Source organism: Anolis carolinensis, chromosome 1 (assembly GCF_035594765.1).
Source record: "Anolis carolinensis isolate JA03-04 chromosome 1, rAnoCar3.1.pri, whole genome shotgun sequence".
NCBI classification, from domain to species: Eukaryota; Metazoa; Chordata; class Lepidosauria; order Squamata; family Dactyloidae; genus Anolis; species Anolis carolinensis.
In genome coordinates, this window is record NC_085841.1 from 84,415,096 (window position 1) to 84,434,230 (window position 19,135).

At 38.4% G+C, this 19,135-nt stretch overlaps 1 protein-coding gene across 1 annotated transcript in view; it reads right to left on the bottom strand.

The window, feature by feature from the left end:
• pex7 (peroxisomal biogenesis factor 7) overlaps window positions 1–19,135 on the bottom strand; it is a 78,567-nt gene that overhangs the window by 23,018 nt on the left and 36,414 nt on the right. Inside the window, exon 8 of the mRNA XM_003223304.4 lies at window positions 18,194–18,249. Within this exon, the coding sequence (XP_003223352.1) occupies window positions 18,194–18,249 (56 nt within the window). The remainder of the gene's footprint in view (window positions 1–18,193; window positions 18,250–19,135) is intronic.

Consider the following 19,135-nt stretch of genomic DNA (forward strand, 5'->3'; position numbering starts at 1 on the left):
GGCCTTACCAGCTTCAAGGCCTGGCTTCTTCTTGCCTGGGGGGATCCTATGTTCGAAGGTGTTAGCTGGCCCTGATTGATTCATGTCTCGAATTAATTACCAAATTACCATTGTATTTCCCATTTCTATGTATGAGTGTAAAATCTGTGCAGTGAAAAAAACTAATAGGACAAAAACCAATCCATTCAAGATGTGATATTGTAGAAGAATTCTACAAATACCTTAGGCCCCATCCACACAACTATATAAAATCCACATTGAACTGGATTATATGGCAGATAATCCAATTCAAAGCAGATATTGTGGATTAACTGCCTTGATATTCTGAGTTATATGACTGTGTGGAAGGACCCATAGACTACTAAAGAGAGAAATAAATCGATTCTAGAGGAAATCAAGCCTCCCAGAAGCCAGGATGACTAAACTGAAGCTGTTGCACTTTGGCCATGAAAGAATAGATGATTCATTAGAAAAGACATGGGTAAGGTAGAGCAATAGAGAAGGAGTAAGACTACATTTCAGATTGATAGATTTAACCAGAGAAGCCGTGGCTTGAGCCTGCAAGACCTGAGAGGGCTGTTGGAAAGAGGAAAACTTGGAGGATTCCTATTCATGTGGGAGCCACAAGTGGAGATATAAGTGAAGGCAGTTAACAACAACAAAGAGCATACTAATAAGCTAACCTTGTGGATAAATTAAAGAAAACTATCAAACTAGTAGTAAACCAACAATAAATTCATTGTTTGTTGATGTATGCTTATGTTATATTTCTTAATTAATATAAACAAATTATGGCTTTTGTTGAATACATCAGTACTTCTAGCTAATTAAAGAGCCCTACAAGTTCTAGTTGCATCCCTCAGTATATTAGAAGATCTGCATATTTGATATTTGCAAAAGCAGGTGATTAAATTATTATGCCAAGTGCCCTCCCCCCAAACATCCTCAGGAAAAAAAATCCTCACAACCATCACTATCAATCTACTCTAATTTCTTTAGAAAAGCAAATTTGGGTAACTAAGTTCTGACAAGACTGGAGCCAAAATGGTGCCACTGAGATATAATAGGGAGGTATCAGAATACCATGCAAGACAAAGGGGGAGGGAAACACTACCATCAAATATAGCTCAGTAAGAAATAAAGGAGTTCTCTCTCAACCCACCCTGAGTCAGCTTCAAGAACATAAATTAAAATGTACATATTAGCCTTTACCTCCTTATGGCTTATGGTATCTCATGGGAGGGCATATTTGTCTAGAACTATGTACAGGAGGTTAGGATACATGGAATAATTTTGATGTATCTGGCTTTGCACAGATATCCAAATAGAAAAGAGAGAACTTCAGTATGTTAACAAAATATTTTTACTCTTTCAAATAGCTACCAGAATTGTTCCTCTCTTCTGAGAAATTGTTCCTTTATTTACATTTTCTATGGACAAGAACATTTATGAGAGCTAATTTTAAGAACCTGTTGATCCCCCACCACCACCACACCATCAGCTTTCTTCACAGTCTAGGTTTCACAATGAGACATCCACACACATAAATCAGAAATATTGTGGCCTTGATGATTCCAACTTTGGTAATTAATTAATTAATATATACTTGAAGAACTTAGTCCCTTCATAGCTGCTCTTTTAGTGTTTTGATTCTCAACTACTGTATTATTTAGATTGGAGAACCAAAGTATAGGAAAAGTTTAACTATTTTATGGATGTAATATTAAATGATTCAAAAGGTAATGAAAATAGAATACAAGAAGTTGAAGAAAGATGGAACCAGGTCAAGAATTATATTATGAATAAGTCTAGAGATCAGGCCATAAAAAATAGGATACAAATGTTATACAGTATGTAAATCTAGGAGGATTCTCTCAAACAGGATTAATATGTGAAAGAAAATAACCCCCATGGTGGTGATGGGAATTGTAAATGTTGTGTATGTGTATGTCCTAAAATAAAATATATATTTAAAAAAGAAAAAGTTTAACTATTTTGGTGTTTCATCATGTACTTCAACATTCTGTAAATCACATATGATAATTATTTCTGTTTTCTCAATATTCAACAGTAAATCAGCTTTCCTCCATAATCATTCCAAGTATTTCTCTTTTAAAATCCCAACCCCTTTCCCCCTTAAATCTTGAGACTGTTATCATGTTTTATTGGAGGTTTCCACTTCCACAGAGAAATCTGTAAGAAGTAGGAATTTGAAATGAAGAGTAAAAAGAGATGGTCATGGCTTTCCATTATTAGGGTTCATTTTAAATTGAGAAGGCTATGCAACTCAACCAAAAGCTACAAGAACTGGGCTTTGAAGAAACCCAGAAAATTGGTACAGTAGAGTCTCACTTATCCAACACTCGCTTATCCAACGTTCTGGATTATCCAACGCATTTTTGTAGTCAATGTTTTCAATATATCGTGATATTTTGGTGCTAAATTCATAAATACAGTAATTACTACAAAGCATTACTGCATATTGAACTACCTTTTCTGCCAAATTTGTTGTCTAACATGATGTTTTGGTGCTTCTTTTGTAAAATCATAACCTAATTTGATGTTTAATAGGCTTTTCCTTAATGCCTCCTTATTATCCAACATATTCGCTTATCCAACATTCTGCCGGCCCGTTTATGTTGGATAAGTGAGACTCTACTGTACTGCAAGGGAGGTTCCACCCTATTTGAAAGCAGGCCTGTGCCATAGATTAGGAAACTGTATGCATTCCGTTGGGGGATATGCAAATATTTTTCTCAGATCTCCTCTATCTATTAAAATAAATGTTCCTGGGAACATAACTTCATAAATATACTTGAATTGCCCATTCATAAACTTTCTCGGGATGTGAGTGCTTCCCTATGAATAAGATTGGGTTGAATATGTTCTATTTAGAAGCTTTACAAGCTAAATAACATTTTCTTCTAAAAAACCTACATGTGGAAATATGAATCATAGCACTCTTTGATCCTACTTTGATTTATTTTTAACATAAATGCTGAAGTCACCTGTTCTGATTTTTAAAAAAAAATACTTTTGTGCGATTACACTGGGATTCACCCCTTCAGTCCACATTTATTAGCCCTGGCAAGAATTTTTCTGACATAAAGTGCTTATGGCAAAACACAGAATTCAATGCAAAGGTCTTATTCCCAGGTAGGTGGCATATGATTCCCCTCATATTTAACAGAGTAGGTTCAACAATAAAATGTCAGGACTAAATACACAGAGCATCTGGGAAGCAAAATACGATAAAGTTGACCCAGACTGAAAATCACGCCATTTTGTACTCATAGATTAAGAAACTAAGAAATCATCAGGAGAATATTTTTAACAACGACACTAGAGCTGTTGCCAAGATTTATCTTATTGTTCTTCTAATTCCATTTGACCAAACCAGTCATGCTTCCTCAGGCTGTAGCTACCAGGGATATGTGAGGATATATCCCCTTAGGAATATCTAGACTTCCTCTCTGCAATTCCAGTTTTCATTTTAAAAGCCCCTATCCCTTTATTTGTACAAGTAAAAAGGAAAGTGTGCAGTATTTGATTCAATTTCTCAGCAAGTAAAATTATTCCAACCTTCCAACATTCGTTCTGTCCTATGAATACTACGGGAGATGAAAATGTACTGTTTACTTTTTTAAAATTAAGATTAATATTAACAACATAATTAAATTACATTTTAAAACAACTGAAGCATCAACCTCACTCTTGCTCACCTTGGCATAATTTCCAATAAATTCAATGGGACTTAGTTCTGCATAAACATGTATAAAATTAACTGTTGTCTGCATTTCATTTATTTTTTATCACAATTTCCCCAGACGTACACATTTCTTCATAAATACGATAGAAAGAAACTGAGATAAAAATGTGAATTTTGTAGAAAGCAAAACAATCAGTTTCATCCATATAGCCAAAGGATCTCGAACACTTCATTTGAATTCCTGTGTATTCAATTATGTTTGCCATGTTGCTTTAGGGATTGGTTAACTGTGGCTGGTTTCAGGCTCTACTGGACAACAGTTTGTTTCCAAACACAATTTAAAATGCTGGTCTTGACCTATAAAGCCTAGGATGGCTCATGTCCAGACTATTAAACGCCCATCTCTTCCCACATGAGCCTGCCCAAGTACTAAGATTGTGGGAGCAGGAACTTATCTCAATCCATCTACATAAGAATCATAGAATCATAGAATAGTAGAGTTGGAAGAGACCTCATGGGCCATCCAGTCCAACCCCCTGCCAAGAAGCAGGAAATTGCATTCAAAGCACCCCCAACAGATGGCCACCCAGCCTCTGTTTAAAAGCCTCCAAAGAAGGAGCCTCCACCACAGTCCGGGGGAGAGAGTTCCACTGCCGAACAGCTCTCACAGTGAGGAAGTTCTTCCTGATGTTCAGGTGGAATCTCCTTTCCTGTAGTTTGAAGCCACTGTTCTGCATCCTAGTCTGCAGGGCAGCAGAAAACAAGCTGGCTCCCTCCTCCCCATGACTTCCCCTCACATATTTGTACATGGCTATCATGTCTCCTCTTAGCCTTCTCTTCTGCAGGCTAAACATACCCAGCTCTTTAAGCCGCTCCTCATAGGGCTTGTTCTCCAGACCTTTGATCATTTTAGTTGCCCTCCTCTGGACGCTTTCCAATTTGTCAACATCTCCCTTCAACTGCAGTGCCCAGAATTGGACACAGTATTCCAGGTGTGGTCTGACCAAGGCAGAATAGAGGGGTAACATTACTTCCCTGGATCTAGACGCTATACCCCTATTGATGCAGGTCAAAATCCCATTGGCTTTCTTAGCAGCCGCATCACATTGTTGGCTCATGTTTAACTTGTTGTCCACAAGGACTCCAAGATCTTTTTCACATGTACTGCTGTCTAGCCAGGCGTTCCCCATTCTGTATCTTTGCATTCCATTTTTTCTGCTGAAGTGAAGTATCTTGCATTTGTCCCTGTTGAACTTCATTTTGTTAGTTTTGGCCCATCTCTCTAGTCTGTTAAGATCGTTTTGAATTCTGCTCCTTTCTTCTGGAGTGTTGGCTATCCCTCCCAGTTTGGTGTCATCTGCAAACTTGATGATCGTGCCTTCTAACCCTTCATCTAAGTCGTTAATAAAGATGTTAAACAGAACTGGGCCCAGGACAGAACCCTGCGGCACTCCACTCGTGACTTCTTTCCAAGATGAAGATGACGCATTGGTGAGCACCCTTTGAGTTCGTTCGCTTAGCCAATTACAGATCCACCTAACCGTAGTTTTGTCTAGCCCACATTTTACTAGTTTGTTTGCCAGAAGGTCGTGAGGGACTTTGTCGAAGGCCTTACTGAAATCTAGGTACGCTACATCCACGGCATTCCCTGTATCGACCCAGCTTGTAACTCTATCGAAAAAAAAGGACAAGAGACCTCTTCCAGAAAATCAGAAACATCAGAGGTAAATTTCAGGCAAAAATGGGCATGATCAAAAACAAAGATGGCAAGGACCTAGCAGAAGTCAAAGAGCTCAAGAAAAGGTGGCAAGAATATGCAGAAGATCTGTATAGGAAGGATAATAATATAGAGGATAGCTTTGATGGTGTGGTGAGTGAATTAGAACCAGACATCCTGAGGAGTGAGGTTGAATGGGCCTTAAGAAGCATTGCTAATAACAAGGCAGTAGGAGACGACGGGATCCCAGCTGAGTTGTTAAAAATCTTGAAAGATGATGCTGTCAAGGTGATGCATGCCATATGCCAGAAAATATGGAAAACACAAGAATGACCATCAGATTGGAAAAATCAATTTATATCCCCATACCCAAAAAGGGAAAAGCTAAAGAATGCTCAAATTTCTGTATAGTGGCACTTATTTCCCATGCTAGTAAGGTAATGCTCAAGATCCTGCAAGGCAGACTCCAACAATACATGGAGCAAAAGTTGCCAGATGTCCAAGCTGGGTTCAGAAAAGGCAGAGGAACGAGAGACCAAATTGCAAATATCCGCTGGATAATGGAGGAAGCCAGGGAGTTTCAGAAAAACATCTATTTCTGCTTTATTGACTATTCTAAGGCCTTCAACTGTGTGGATCATAATAAACTGTGGCATGTGATTGGTGGTATGGGGATACCAAGTCACCTTGTCTGTCTCCTGAGAAATCTGTATAAAGACCTAGTAGCCACAGTAAGAACAGACCACGGAACAACAGATTGGTTCATGATTGGGAAAGGAGTACGGCAGGGCTATATACTTTCAGCCTACCTATTCAACCTGTACGCAGAACACATCATGTGACGTGCAGGGCTTGACAAATCCAAGGATGGAGTTAAAATTGCTGGAAGAAACATTAACAACCTTAGGTATGCAGATGATACCACTCTGATGGCTGAAAGTGAAGAGGAGCTGAGGAGCCTTATGACCAAGGTGAAAGAAGAAAGCGCAAAAGCTGGGCCGCATGGGAAATAAGTGCCACTATACACAAGAAAACCAAGATTATGACAACCAGACAGATTGATAACTGGCTAATAGAAGGAGAAAACATGGAGGTAGTGGCAGACTTTATAATTCTAGGCACGAAGATCACTGCTATGGTATTCCCCATAGTAACCTATGGTTGCAAGAGCTGGACCATAAGGAAGGCTGAGCAAAGGAAGATATATGCTTTTAAACTTTGGTGCTGGAGGAAAATCCTGAGAGTGCCTTGGACCGCAAGAAGATCCAACCAGTCCATCATCCAGGAAATAATGCCCGGCTGCTCACTGGAGGGAAAGATATTAGAGGCAAATAGGAAGTATTTTGGCCACATTATGAGAAGACAGGAAAGCTTGGGAAAGATCATGATGCTGGGGAAAAAGGAAGAGGGGCCAACCAAGGACGAGATGGATGGATGATATCCTTGAAGTGACTGGCCTGATCTTGAAGGAGCTGGGGGCGGCGACGGCCGACGGGGAGCTCTGGCGTGGACTGGTCCATGAGGTCACGAAGAGTCGGAAACGACTGGGTGAATGAAGAAGAAGATAAAAATCAAATAATGCATATGAAGCATGCACTTGACTCTGCATATTTAAACAGCTGTGCGTCAATCTTACATGCCCCCTTCATTCTTGGCACACATATCAAAGCGACAGATTACTGGCTGCAATTTACTTCTTTCAGTGTATCAAAGCAAAGGAATTTCAGTTAGGTAGAGAACATGGGAAAAGTTAAGCACTTCAGGAGTTAACCATACAGCTTCATCAAATCAAAAACTGCTGGAGGTCTACTTATAAAAACATTGACGAAATCCTCTGGTTGATTTGATAAGGGCTAAGTAGGATGAATTTTACAAAGAAGAGGCAAAGGAGCAAATGCAAATATTAACCCATGAACAGGTTTTAAGAATATGGTAATAACTGCCCAGACACAATTCGGGACTCCTGCTTCTGAATTAGTACTCTCTGGCTAATACCTTGTTTGAGTGCAAGCAGAGCGTAAATCTCCATCAATGTACTAATGCAAGGTTTCTACAGTGCTAGCCATTCAATGCTGCATGAAGGCGCTGGAGCACGTCTCCACAGTCAATCAATAGCTAGAGGAAGCAGGGGTCACCATGTCAATGAATGTGTCTCTCCATTCAATCTGGAGAACGATGAGGTCTGCTTCCTCTTTTTCCAGCTGCACAACTGCAGTCCAATGCTGGCCAAGAACCTCCTTTCGTCAGATTGGCTGTAGGGGTGCAAAAACGTCTCTGTAGTAACAGGTTTTCTGCACCTGTCTTTAAGCATCTATTCCACTTACTTCCAAATGTAAAAGTTATCTATAATGATATAATTAAAATGGTATCAATGTGAGCTAAAAGATACACTCATTAGAAATACCATTCAGAATGAATTAGTAGCTCTTGATGGCAAAAATTAACAATATACCATACTTCGTATGAAGGTCATGGCCTAAAAGTGTGTTGTACAAATTTCCTATCAGCAGTACAGGTTTTCAATCATCCAAAGCGGATGAACTTTCATCATGCCAGATCAGTCTCTGGTGTAAAAATCTTACAAATCCTATCACTACATTGGAAATAAAAATACCTTCTTTTGTTTAGAGACAGTTTTAATGAACTGATTACAATCAATTATCCTTGGATATAGTTGTTGGATAAAATTCCTAACACACCAAAGAAGAATATCCTCAAAGGCTTAATGTTGAAGCCAAACTAAATATACACACAAGTGTTCAGCTAGAAGCCATAGAAAATCTAAAGAATGGAAGCTCATAAGAATCAAACAAAGCATTTGTGTGCTCCTTCTACATTTGAAAGATACAGAGAAAAGATAACATTTCTCACCTGAAACTTTATTTTCAAAAGTGTTTTGTTTCTAATTTCTTTGCAAGACATAGCTTTTATCATTTTAAAATAAAATGTACAGTATAAATATTAAACCAAATTATGGAACTATTAATTGTATTACTTGAAAATCGATTTAATATATTGTTTTTCTTATTTCATCTGTTGGTGTTATATATTTATGTTTTACCATAAGCTGCTCTAAGAACCTTTGCTCCAAAAAGTAAGGTAAAACTCTAGGACTAAATCGAATTGCTAGTAACTAGAGAAGAACAACTGAATGGCAAGTCAAAACTTGCATAAATCACACAAATTCAACAAATCTACTCTAACTGGGATTAACAAAACAACTTAAGCCCTATATACGTCTATAGCAGTAGTTCTCAACCTGTGGCCTACAACTCCCAGAAATCCCAGCCAGTTTACCAGCTGTTAGGATTTCTGGGAGTTGAAGGCCAAAACATCTGGGGACTCACAGGTTGAGAACCACTGGTCTATAGTATGCATATCTTCACTGAGTTTAGAAAAGTTACTTTTATGTCACAGGATATAAATATTACACTTCTGAGGCATGAGTAGAATGGAGAGTAGCTCTTGGCTCTACAGGTTCTTGAATTATCTAGATCCATTTCAATCTCATTTCAGCTTGGTTAGATGTCTTTGCTTGTCATGGATTATGATCTTCACTGGGAACTGGACTAGGATGGCTTGTTCTACTGAATTTGTCAGCAGCTTAGATGCCAACAATCTAGATTTCCATTTAGGTCAGTGAGACACTATTTTACAGTAGCTCTGTTCCTTCCTGGAGGAAAGCAGATGGTGGTTCTAGGAAATTTCTGTAATATCTTGGCTTCTGGGCTGTGGAGCCCCTCAAGATTTTGTGTTTCACTCGCTCTTCAACCTCTACATGAAACTACTAGGAGATGTGGAAAGAAGTGACTAGTAGAAAGAAGTGACTAGTGGAGTGTCACAAGGGTTTGTCCTGGGCCCAGGGCTGTTCAACATCTTTATTAATGACTTCGATGAAGGTTTAGAGAGCATGCTTATGGTATCAAGTTTGCAGATGACACCAAATTGAGAAGGATAACTAATAGTCTAGAATATAGGATCAGAAATCAAAATGACGGCAACAGATTAGAGAGTTGGGTCAAAACTAATAAAATGGATTTCAACAAGGACAAATGTAGGCTACTACACATAGGCAGAAACAAATAAATACAGAGATACAGGATGAGTGACACCTGGCTCAACAATAGTACATATCAGAGAGATCTTGGAGTCTTAGTAGACCACAAGTTAAACATGAGCCATTGATGGGATGCAGCAGCTAAAAAATCCAATGGGATTTTGAGCTGCATCAAAAGGACTATCAAGAGAAGTCATGGTGCCCTTCTATTCTACTTTGGTCAGACCTCACCTGAAATACTGTTTCAGATTCTGGGCACCACAATTCAAGAGGGATATTGACATAGTGGAGTGTATCCAGATGAAGGCGACTAAAATGACCAAACATCTGGAAACCATACCTTAAGAGAAGTGACTTAAAGAGCTAGGTATGTGTAGTCTGCATTGGTAGATTGGTAGGAGAGCTGATCACCATGTTTAAATATCTGAAAGGATGTCATAAGGAACAAGGAACAGGCTTGCTTTCTGCTGCCCATTGCTCAGAGCAATGGGCTCAAATTACAGAAGATTCCACCTAAATATTAGGAAGAACCTTCTAACTATGAGAGCTGTTCAACAGTGGAACTCTCTGCCTCGGAGTGTGATGAAGGCTCATTTTTTGTAGGCTTTTAAACCGAGACTGGCGGGGGTGCTTTCACTGTGGTTTTCCTGCATGGCAGGGGTTGGACTGGATGGCCCACGTGGTCTCTTCCAGCTCAATGATTCCATGATTCTAGATTCTCCAGAGCTGGGGTTCAGTGCTACCAGTATATCAATGACCCCTGACTCCAATACTCCTTTTATCAAACTCCAAGTAAGATGTTTCTAAACCACAGTTTGGCATCAGTTATGGATGAGGGTGAATAAATTAAATCTTAACCTGGAAACCTGAGTTTAACATGACATCTCGTCAGATGCTCCTGGTCAGTGGAAAGGTAGATCAGGACATAGAAATTAAACCTATGCTTTACTGAAGTGCTAAAGATGTCATGTTAAACTCAGGTTTTATTTTACACAAATGCTAGCTGTGTTGAGACACACTCTACTGTATGTACCCAAATATAAGTCTAAACATTTTAATCCCCCAAAATCTGGGTTGACTTATCCATGGATCAAGGTGAATATTTATCTTACCTCTTATTTTAAAAGGAGTAGACTATCAAAGGCAAGTACTTAATCCATCCCAGAAGAACTTAAAAGACATAATGACCTCTCTACTCTCTCCGCCATGCTATCACATCTGGCCTCTTTGATTATCTGGGTAAAAAAATGGCAGAGGCACTCCCTAGGTGGTGATAGTACTTTTATCATGGATAGTGTGGATGAGGGTTAGATGAATGAGGGCTTGGCTGTTGAGCCAGAAGTAACAACTATTCAGCCTGCTGGCCAACACAAGAGCTTCTGTTGAGCAAACTGAGGAAGAGAACTGTGTCTTTCTTTGTGGAATTAAGTAGAGAAAGAGCTCAGCTGAGGAGATCAGCAAGATTTGCTGAGAAGAAGGACAGCAATCAGAATCAGCTGTGAAAGAAGCACTTAAGGGTTTGCAGTTTGTTACCTGATTGCCAGCTGCAACTTCTGTATTCATGCCTGGACCTTGGAACCTTGGAATCTCATGCATGATTTGAAATTTGGACTGCTTCTGAACTTCTGCTCTTGACTTGTGGACACAACCTTGTTGCTTAGAAACCTGGTATTAGGCTTTGACTCTGGACTGGACACTTGGCTTTCCCTTCCGCTTGTTCCCTTGGGTTCTATTTTCTACTGTGGACTCATTGGCTTGCCCTAGGACTATTGTATTCTCCTGTTGATGTTTTGGGGTTGAGGTTCATGACAGCTTTCCTCTCTCAGCAGAATGATTCTTGACCTATTCATGAGTCATATCAAAATCCCGAATTTCGGCCCTCAACTTATACATGAAGTTGACTTATACATATGTATATGATAGTGACATCCCATTAGGAGTACTAAAGTACACTCTAGAGCAGTGGTTCCCAACCTTTTTTGGACCAGGGACCACTTTGACCACAGACCACTTTGACCAGGGACTCTCCAACATTAGTACCAAAAGGGTTTTGGTCAACTTTAGATTTGGTTAGTTTTTGGGGGTGCTGATACAAAGAATTTCATTGGATAGATCACATCAGCTGGTCAGCTCTGTGAAAAGGAGCAGAAATAAAATAAAAGGAAAATAAATAAATAGGAAGGAGATTTGCGGACCAGATTTTCATTCTCGCGGCTCACTGCTGGGTCGCGTCCCACAGGTTGGGAAACACTGCTCTAGAGAGTGCTCAACTGTGGAAGGCTCTTTCAGATTGTGAACAGAGATTAGGATGCTTTAAGATTCCTAAAAACTTGCTGTCTCACATCTTTCAAGAAAACATCTTATGGAATCATCCTAGTGTTTGCAAAATTCTATAACAATGCCTTAATAACAAACATCTTTCTGCGAATTTTTCCTAATCAAGTCGTAACTTGGTGGAGGGTATATATTGCCTGATTATCGTGTATTAAATGATATTGTGTTAAATTATCTGCTTCATGCACCAAATGTCTTCAAGATTCTCTGCATAGCAATTATATTATTGCAGGTTCTGCCATCTGGCAGATTCTACAAGAGCTGCAATCTGCCATTTTCCTTCTATTGTGTAACATTAATTTTATTCTAAATTGCCTGTATTACAGAACCTTGTTTTGAGTGTCTGTAGGGTGTTTTGGAAATCACAAAACAGTCTGCAAGCAAAACTGTACAGCATAACAGCTACTCTGGTAGAAGTCAGAACCTCTAGAGTACAAATAAAAAGAAGCAAAATCCTTAAACTGAAAGCAAGATTGCAAAATGGCAAGGAAGACAAAGAATGGATTTGATATGCCTCCATATCTCTTGATGATATCCCAGCACCTATCCTACACTTTTTTTGAACTAATCACCACCTGTTTGGGGGGGGGGGGGTGTTTAACCACTCCTTTTAAAAAGAAACTGTCCGTGCCATCTGGTTTAACTGAGATGAGTACGTGTTCATTAGGCAGATATGACTAACTCATTTCAGTCAATGGCCTTAACTATCTGATTTTATATTTGCTCACTTGGCTAAGTATCACGTTGGAGGAGTTAATTCTTGACAAACATGCAGAGAAATGCTGCTTGAATGAGTTGGCAAATGCTACGGTGAGCTGAATAAAGGTCCATGGAGCAAGGAAGCAAATGATGCACATCATTCCCTTCTAAGTTTGGCAAGAGTGTTTTCTGAGGCAAACACACATGTCACAGAAGGAATTACCTATTGTCCTACTTATCTGACCAAACTTAAATACACAGAATAGTAACATTTTTGTTGCTATAAATATGCAGAAGTCATATTTTCTCCTCTAAACAATAAGATGCTTAAATGATTTTACTTCTGGGATGGATCTGGCCATACAACCTATTGCAATACATCTCTGTGCTACCTTAAAGGCAGACAAATTTTATTTGACACTAACTGTAATATCCAGTGTAGCTTGGGAGAAATCATTAACCATCATGAATGATCTTTCAGGATGACTGCCTCTCTCTTTTGGTGTTCAAACATTACTTGCATTGCATATCAGTTTCATCTGCCCTTGAGACAGTATGTCTTTCCTGATTAGTAACTAAACATACTACTCTGTATGATTCAAAACAAATAATATGGGTGTCTATCAAGTATTCCCCAAATAATTTTTCTGCCATGTAGAGTAGATATTCAGACCATCCCAAACATCCCTTCCAAATCTGCTGAAACTCCATCCTACTAAGGACATGTGATACAGTAACAAACAGACGTACTGATACCATTGCTATAGTTTGGCCAAAAGCTCTCTGGAAGGTGATTTATTTAAGTTCAACTTCTCTATATTTTTTAAATGATGTACCACTGTACATTTCATGAACTGCAATATTATTGTGAGGTCCCCAGCCTCCCTTCTGGTGAATTTTGTTTACCACATATAGTCTATATATATATATTAAACTCTCTGAAATATTTCCTGCACAAATAATGGAAATGCTCAAACTGTTTCCAAATGTTGTAGTAATGAACAGATATAAGAAGGCAGAAAATCATGAAGAAAATACTTCATGAACATTCATGAAGTATAATTCACTTCATCAGATGCATGGAGTACTACCTAAGTCGGCAATTTTTTATAGAAATATTGGGAAAGTGGGTGTTGCTATCCCTGATATTAGAAGGAATTGAAATGCAAGAAATATACTTTGCATTTCAGTTTCTTCTGTCTTCACTGCTTATTGTAATACGTCCTTCAGACATGGACCCAAGCAAATGTATAGCAACCTATTAACTGTGGTAACACTTTGATGAAGTGGCCCATGACCCATGAAAATGTTGGAAAAATAAAATCTATTACTCCTTTAAAGTGTAACAAGATGTTTTGTTGTTTAAATATATAGGTAAACAAAAGACAGATTTATATAAGGAATATGTGTAATATGCTTCTTACTATTTACAATTTTCAGTATTGGCTTTTCTCTGTGTCCTTAATATCTTGACATGTAGAAAGAAAGGCAAGTGATGGGGAAAGTCTTACCACTTAATTTCTACACATGAAACATCTTTTAAAAGCACATCAGGCCTCATAAGAGAAAGGGCAACCAGGAAATGGCAATGAGAATAAGATATAGCTTGATAAATTAGTTTAGATTACAATTTCTGAATCCTCCAGCCAGCACTGAGAATGATCACACTGTCTGAAATTTTCCCCCAAAGCTGTATAATAAGCTGTAGTCAGAAAAGCAAAAAGGTCAGGCTTATTGAGAATTGTAATTGAACAACTTCTGGAACGCCGCATGATTCCCACCTTGGATTTCATGTGGAACAGATTTTTCATTATCATTATAGCAATTCTATTACTAATAATAATCTAGAAGCAAAGAAATATTTTAGGTCTGAAATATATTTGATGCTGACTACAAAGAAATAGAAGGACTTGATGTTATTAGTACACACACACACAAAATACTCACGAGGCTGACCGTCCAAAATGAGAAGAAACAGATTAAAGTTCTTTCTCCCAAACCATTAAAAAGTAAATGGCTTGATATTATTTAAGAAGTTCTAATGAAGTTATTTCTGGTAAATTCCACTTATAAAAAAAGCTCTCATAGTGACTACAGGATACTGGTTAACTGAGCAGCTATTATATCAAGTGCATCTGTCATAGCAGATGTCCAATATCCACCTCCCAATTAGTCTTTTAACAGCAAGGAGCCACATATTTTTAGTTGATACTTGAAAAAGCAAATTTGCAGGATTAAAGCCCTTGTGTTTCTCAATTAGAAAACACTTTGTACAAGTATAACAAATGTATATCTCCTCTTAGGCCTTGTTGTCATTAGTGGATCAAAGGTGGGGAATCAATGTCTCAGCTATACCAGATAACAGTAATGGCATCTCTGTAAATAGATATATTCTTAAGCATACAAAGGCTTACTAGTCAGGAACAAGCAAGCCTAAAACCCTTCACTGTAACACCTGGCTAATTAAAGTAATACAAGGCCAACTATTTTTTGTTATTTTTAATATGCATACAACCATAGAACTGGGATATTTTCCCCTGCAAAGCTAGGCAAAGGCAGAGTGTGGCCCTGAGTCTATGGTTCCCAGTCCACCCACCCCAGTCCTTATTTTCTGGCCAAAAATGAGTGAATTGTCCTTACAGGAAGCATCTAGGAGCAGCTATTCACAGCTTAAATAAGTATCATCTTTCCACTGTTAAAAAAAATAAAAATATTTAAAAAATAAAAATAAAATAACCCAAAAGTGAACTTCTGGCCCCTTCTCATTTAATTGTGTGTGTGTGTGTGTGTGTGTGTGTGTATACATACATACATACACACACACATATGTACATACTGAACTCCACATTGTCTTCAAAGAAACATTGATGTATAATCTGAAAATGGGAGTTGTGTAGATAGGGTCCATAGTTGAAGACAATGAGTTAAAACTCCCTTACACTCTACCATAGAGTCTTGCTCTAGATCAAGTCTCCAAATTTACTTTTAAGGAAGAAAAGAACTAGCTACATAGTAAAGGTAAGTTGAGTTCACTCTGGAAAAGGCATGCTTATCAGCTTACTTGTTATTTGTGAAATATTGTGAAACAGACATGAGATATTTAGAGATGGAGAAACAGCATTCAGTAGGAAGGAGAGAGGGGAGAGGTCAAGGTGGCCACAAGCTGAAGAAAACAGGACTATTGCACTTTCAACAGTTGTGTAGAAATGAGAATTTCTGTTTGCGCAGCAAAACATACCTGCTGAAACTCCCTCCTCTGCATAGTTATAAAAAATACAGTTGCACTGACTTTTTTAAAAAAACATAAGCAACCTAGGAGAAAGGCTGGTTGTAACTTACAAACTCTTACATGCTTTAGATCCAGGTTATCTGCAGGAGTGTATTCTTCATTACAACCCTATCTTGATTCCAAGATTTTCAAGGGAGTTACATCCGAACACCTCCATTCACATGGCTAATGGGCATATAAGAGAGTGTCTTGGCAGAGGATTCACTCAAGCTCTGCAACTATCTTCTCAGAAAGGCTAGACTAACCCCCTCTTGACTTTACAGAGGTAGGAAAAGATTTTTATTTGAATAGGAACTATAGTCCCTACCCCCCACCCACCGACACACTTGAAGGTTTCACTTCTGTGGATTTAATTATCCATGCGTTTGTAGCTGCTGTTTAACTAGCTAAAGCTTCTTAAACGCCTTCTGCTGTCCTGCCACTTGCCCTGCCAAAAGTGCAAGCCCTTCCCACCATTTACAACCTTCCCATCATAAGAATTCAACCTGATTTTGAACCACTTTCCCAACAAGCCACCTCCTTCCTCCTTTCCTTCTGACGAGAGATTTTAAACCCTTTTCCCAATAATCTACCTCATCATTTGTCTCCTGTTGTGAGATTTTAAATCCATTTATGCCATTTTCAGCAGAAGGAGAAGCAAGGAGATGCATCACTGGGAATACAGTTGAAATTTTGGCTCAGTCTTCACAATGGGAAGGTGGTAAATGGTGTGAGGAGCTAGTGCTATTTGCAGGACATCAAAGAATGGGATGAGGGACAGAAGGTGGAATAATGCGAGGAATGGGATCATTGGGAAAGAGGTTTGAAACCTTCATGATGGGAAGCTAGTAAAGGGAGTGAGGGACTGGGGCTGTCCACAGGATGTGGAAGGACAGGTGGAGAGACAGAAGGAGAAAGGTGAGGCATGGATCATTGGGAAGGGATTTAAAATCTGGGTGTGTCTTTGTGGTGAGAGTTTGGTAAATGGAGTGAGAATCTAGTGCTGTTGCAGGACATGAAGATAGAGGGACAGGAGAAAGGGTGAGGCAAGAAAGTGGACTAATGAGAAAGGGGTTTAAAATCTGCTTTTGTCAGAACGATGGGAGTGACGGATCAGGGTTGTTGCTGGGAAAGGCATCTACAGCAAACACATTTGGGGTGCTTAGAATATGTGTGTTTCTTCTTTCATAGGATCCTGGGCCCCTAACTCTCACAGCTATAGAGTGTGTGTGATGGTTCTAGGGTCAAAGAAAATGCTTTTAATAATTTTAAACATTTTTTTCCATCTTAATAATGGGGTAGGGAGTGACTGTGACGTATTTAAAAGGTGACTATCTGTTTCTGGCAACTTCTGGGTAACACAATTCATTAACTTTAAATCTTTAAAAATGTTTTAATGAATATACTGAATTTTAAAATAAATATCATATCCAGTTTAATTACAACTTAGCAATTATCTTTTGTATGATTTTATGTATATAACATTTCTTTTAATTTGGTAAGCCACCATAAGTCTAAGAAGGAGGGATACAAAATAAGTGAGTAAATGTTCTGTGAAGAAAAGATGCCAACAATTTCATTGGTTTAGAACTACTGCGGCTGGGTTTCGTATCAATTTAAGTTAACCATATTGAGCTGGAAGCAACAGCAGGGTCACTGGCATAGTTCCTGGGTGAAGTATAAGTGCCAGGTGCACTGATTCAACATGGCTGTCACAAAAGCCTTCCCTCAGAAGCACCCTTTATAAATAATATCTGTAACAGTAGGTTCATCTCATAATCTGCGTACTCTTCTGTACATAAGCCTATTGATTCCCAATATTTGCATTTGTATATACCCTTTACTGCTCCATTATTTGCACATGGCATATGCTCTTTGCAAACTTTCAAATACAAAGGCATAAAGATACCAAGATCTAGAAAACAATCTGTCAAGCCAAAAGGTATCATGCTGATCAAAGGGAGTTAGGAATCTAAGTTAACTGCATTAGCTACACCATTGTGCCACTAAGGCCACTTCCAAACAGATGTACAAAATCCACATTGAACTGGATTATATGGCAATGTGGACTCAGATAACCCAGTTCAAAGCTGATATTGTGGATTATCTGCCTTAACATTCTGGGTTATATGGTTGTGTGGAAGGGCCCTAGGGTAGCCAGATTACAAATACAATTTCTCGTTTCTACAAGACAAGTAGAAGATCTTCTCACATACATAATACTGTTTCTCCAGGACAAAACCTAGATCTCTCTCAAAGCCTTGCAACAGGTTCAAATCACCTTCCACAAAAAAAAAAAAAAACCAGCCCTTGGAAATACTGTTTCCACAGACCAAAAGCAAAAATTGGCATATGCTTCATAAAATGAAAGACAAAGTGGTATGTATGCAGTAAAAATAATTACTCTACCTCACAGTAAAATCGTAGGAACAGGAAGCCAATATAGTGGCATGAAACGGTGAAAACTGCAAAGAAATAGAAGAAATACAAACAAAATTAAGAATCAAATTTTGTTAAGTAGCAATAGAAAGCATCCAGGAGGAAATACTATAGTATATAATGATTCCATTTTCTTTTCATTAATAGCAGCATCCAGCCGTTCTGCTGTAACTTTTCAACTCAGTTCATTACATGACATAGTTATTACATTTTTTTTGGCTTACAGACAGAACATGAATTTCAATCTATAAAGAAATTTGTACTTTAAAAAAACCCCTGATGAAGTATTAAAGATCTGACTCAATTCATCAGCAGGAACACTTCCCCTGAATCTGTAGCATTTGACAAAATGTTTTAAAAAAGAGACAGAGATGCTACACTGTTACCAACAAGGCCATCCTTTTTCCTAAGAGTCTCTTTTTAATTACGATTATTGAGGTAGCCAGCTTCAAGCCTAAAAACTGGCAACGGCACAATTTCTTAAAATGTCGCCCATAACAGAGAGTGGATACATTGCCGTAGTCCTTGGCATTCAGTGTAATGATGAACAAAGGCTGCAGCAAAGATAGGTACCCTGTGCCAAACTTTCCCAACTTCATTTTTGCCACCCACAAAATTACACTGTAATTCACTTCCAAGCAGTTCAGTAATGAAAAATAACTCTCTCCTACAAAAGAAATCGCAGTCCTGAATATCCCCTTTAAAACAAATGGACTACAATATATAAATGAACTGTCCTGATTTTTTATCATGGTGGCCATTTCAGCGTATCATCTGTAAGAATTAAGAAAATGACTAAAAGGGAAAATCCAATTTTAAGTCCGAACTAAAGTCTAATCTATGAATCAACTGCTGAATGGCAAGCCAATATTTAATTATATTCCACTGACTAAATACGTCTATTCTTGTCAC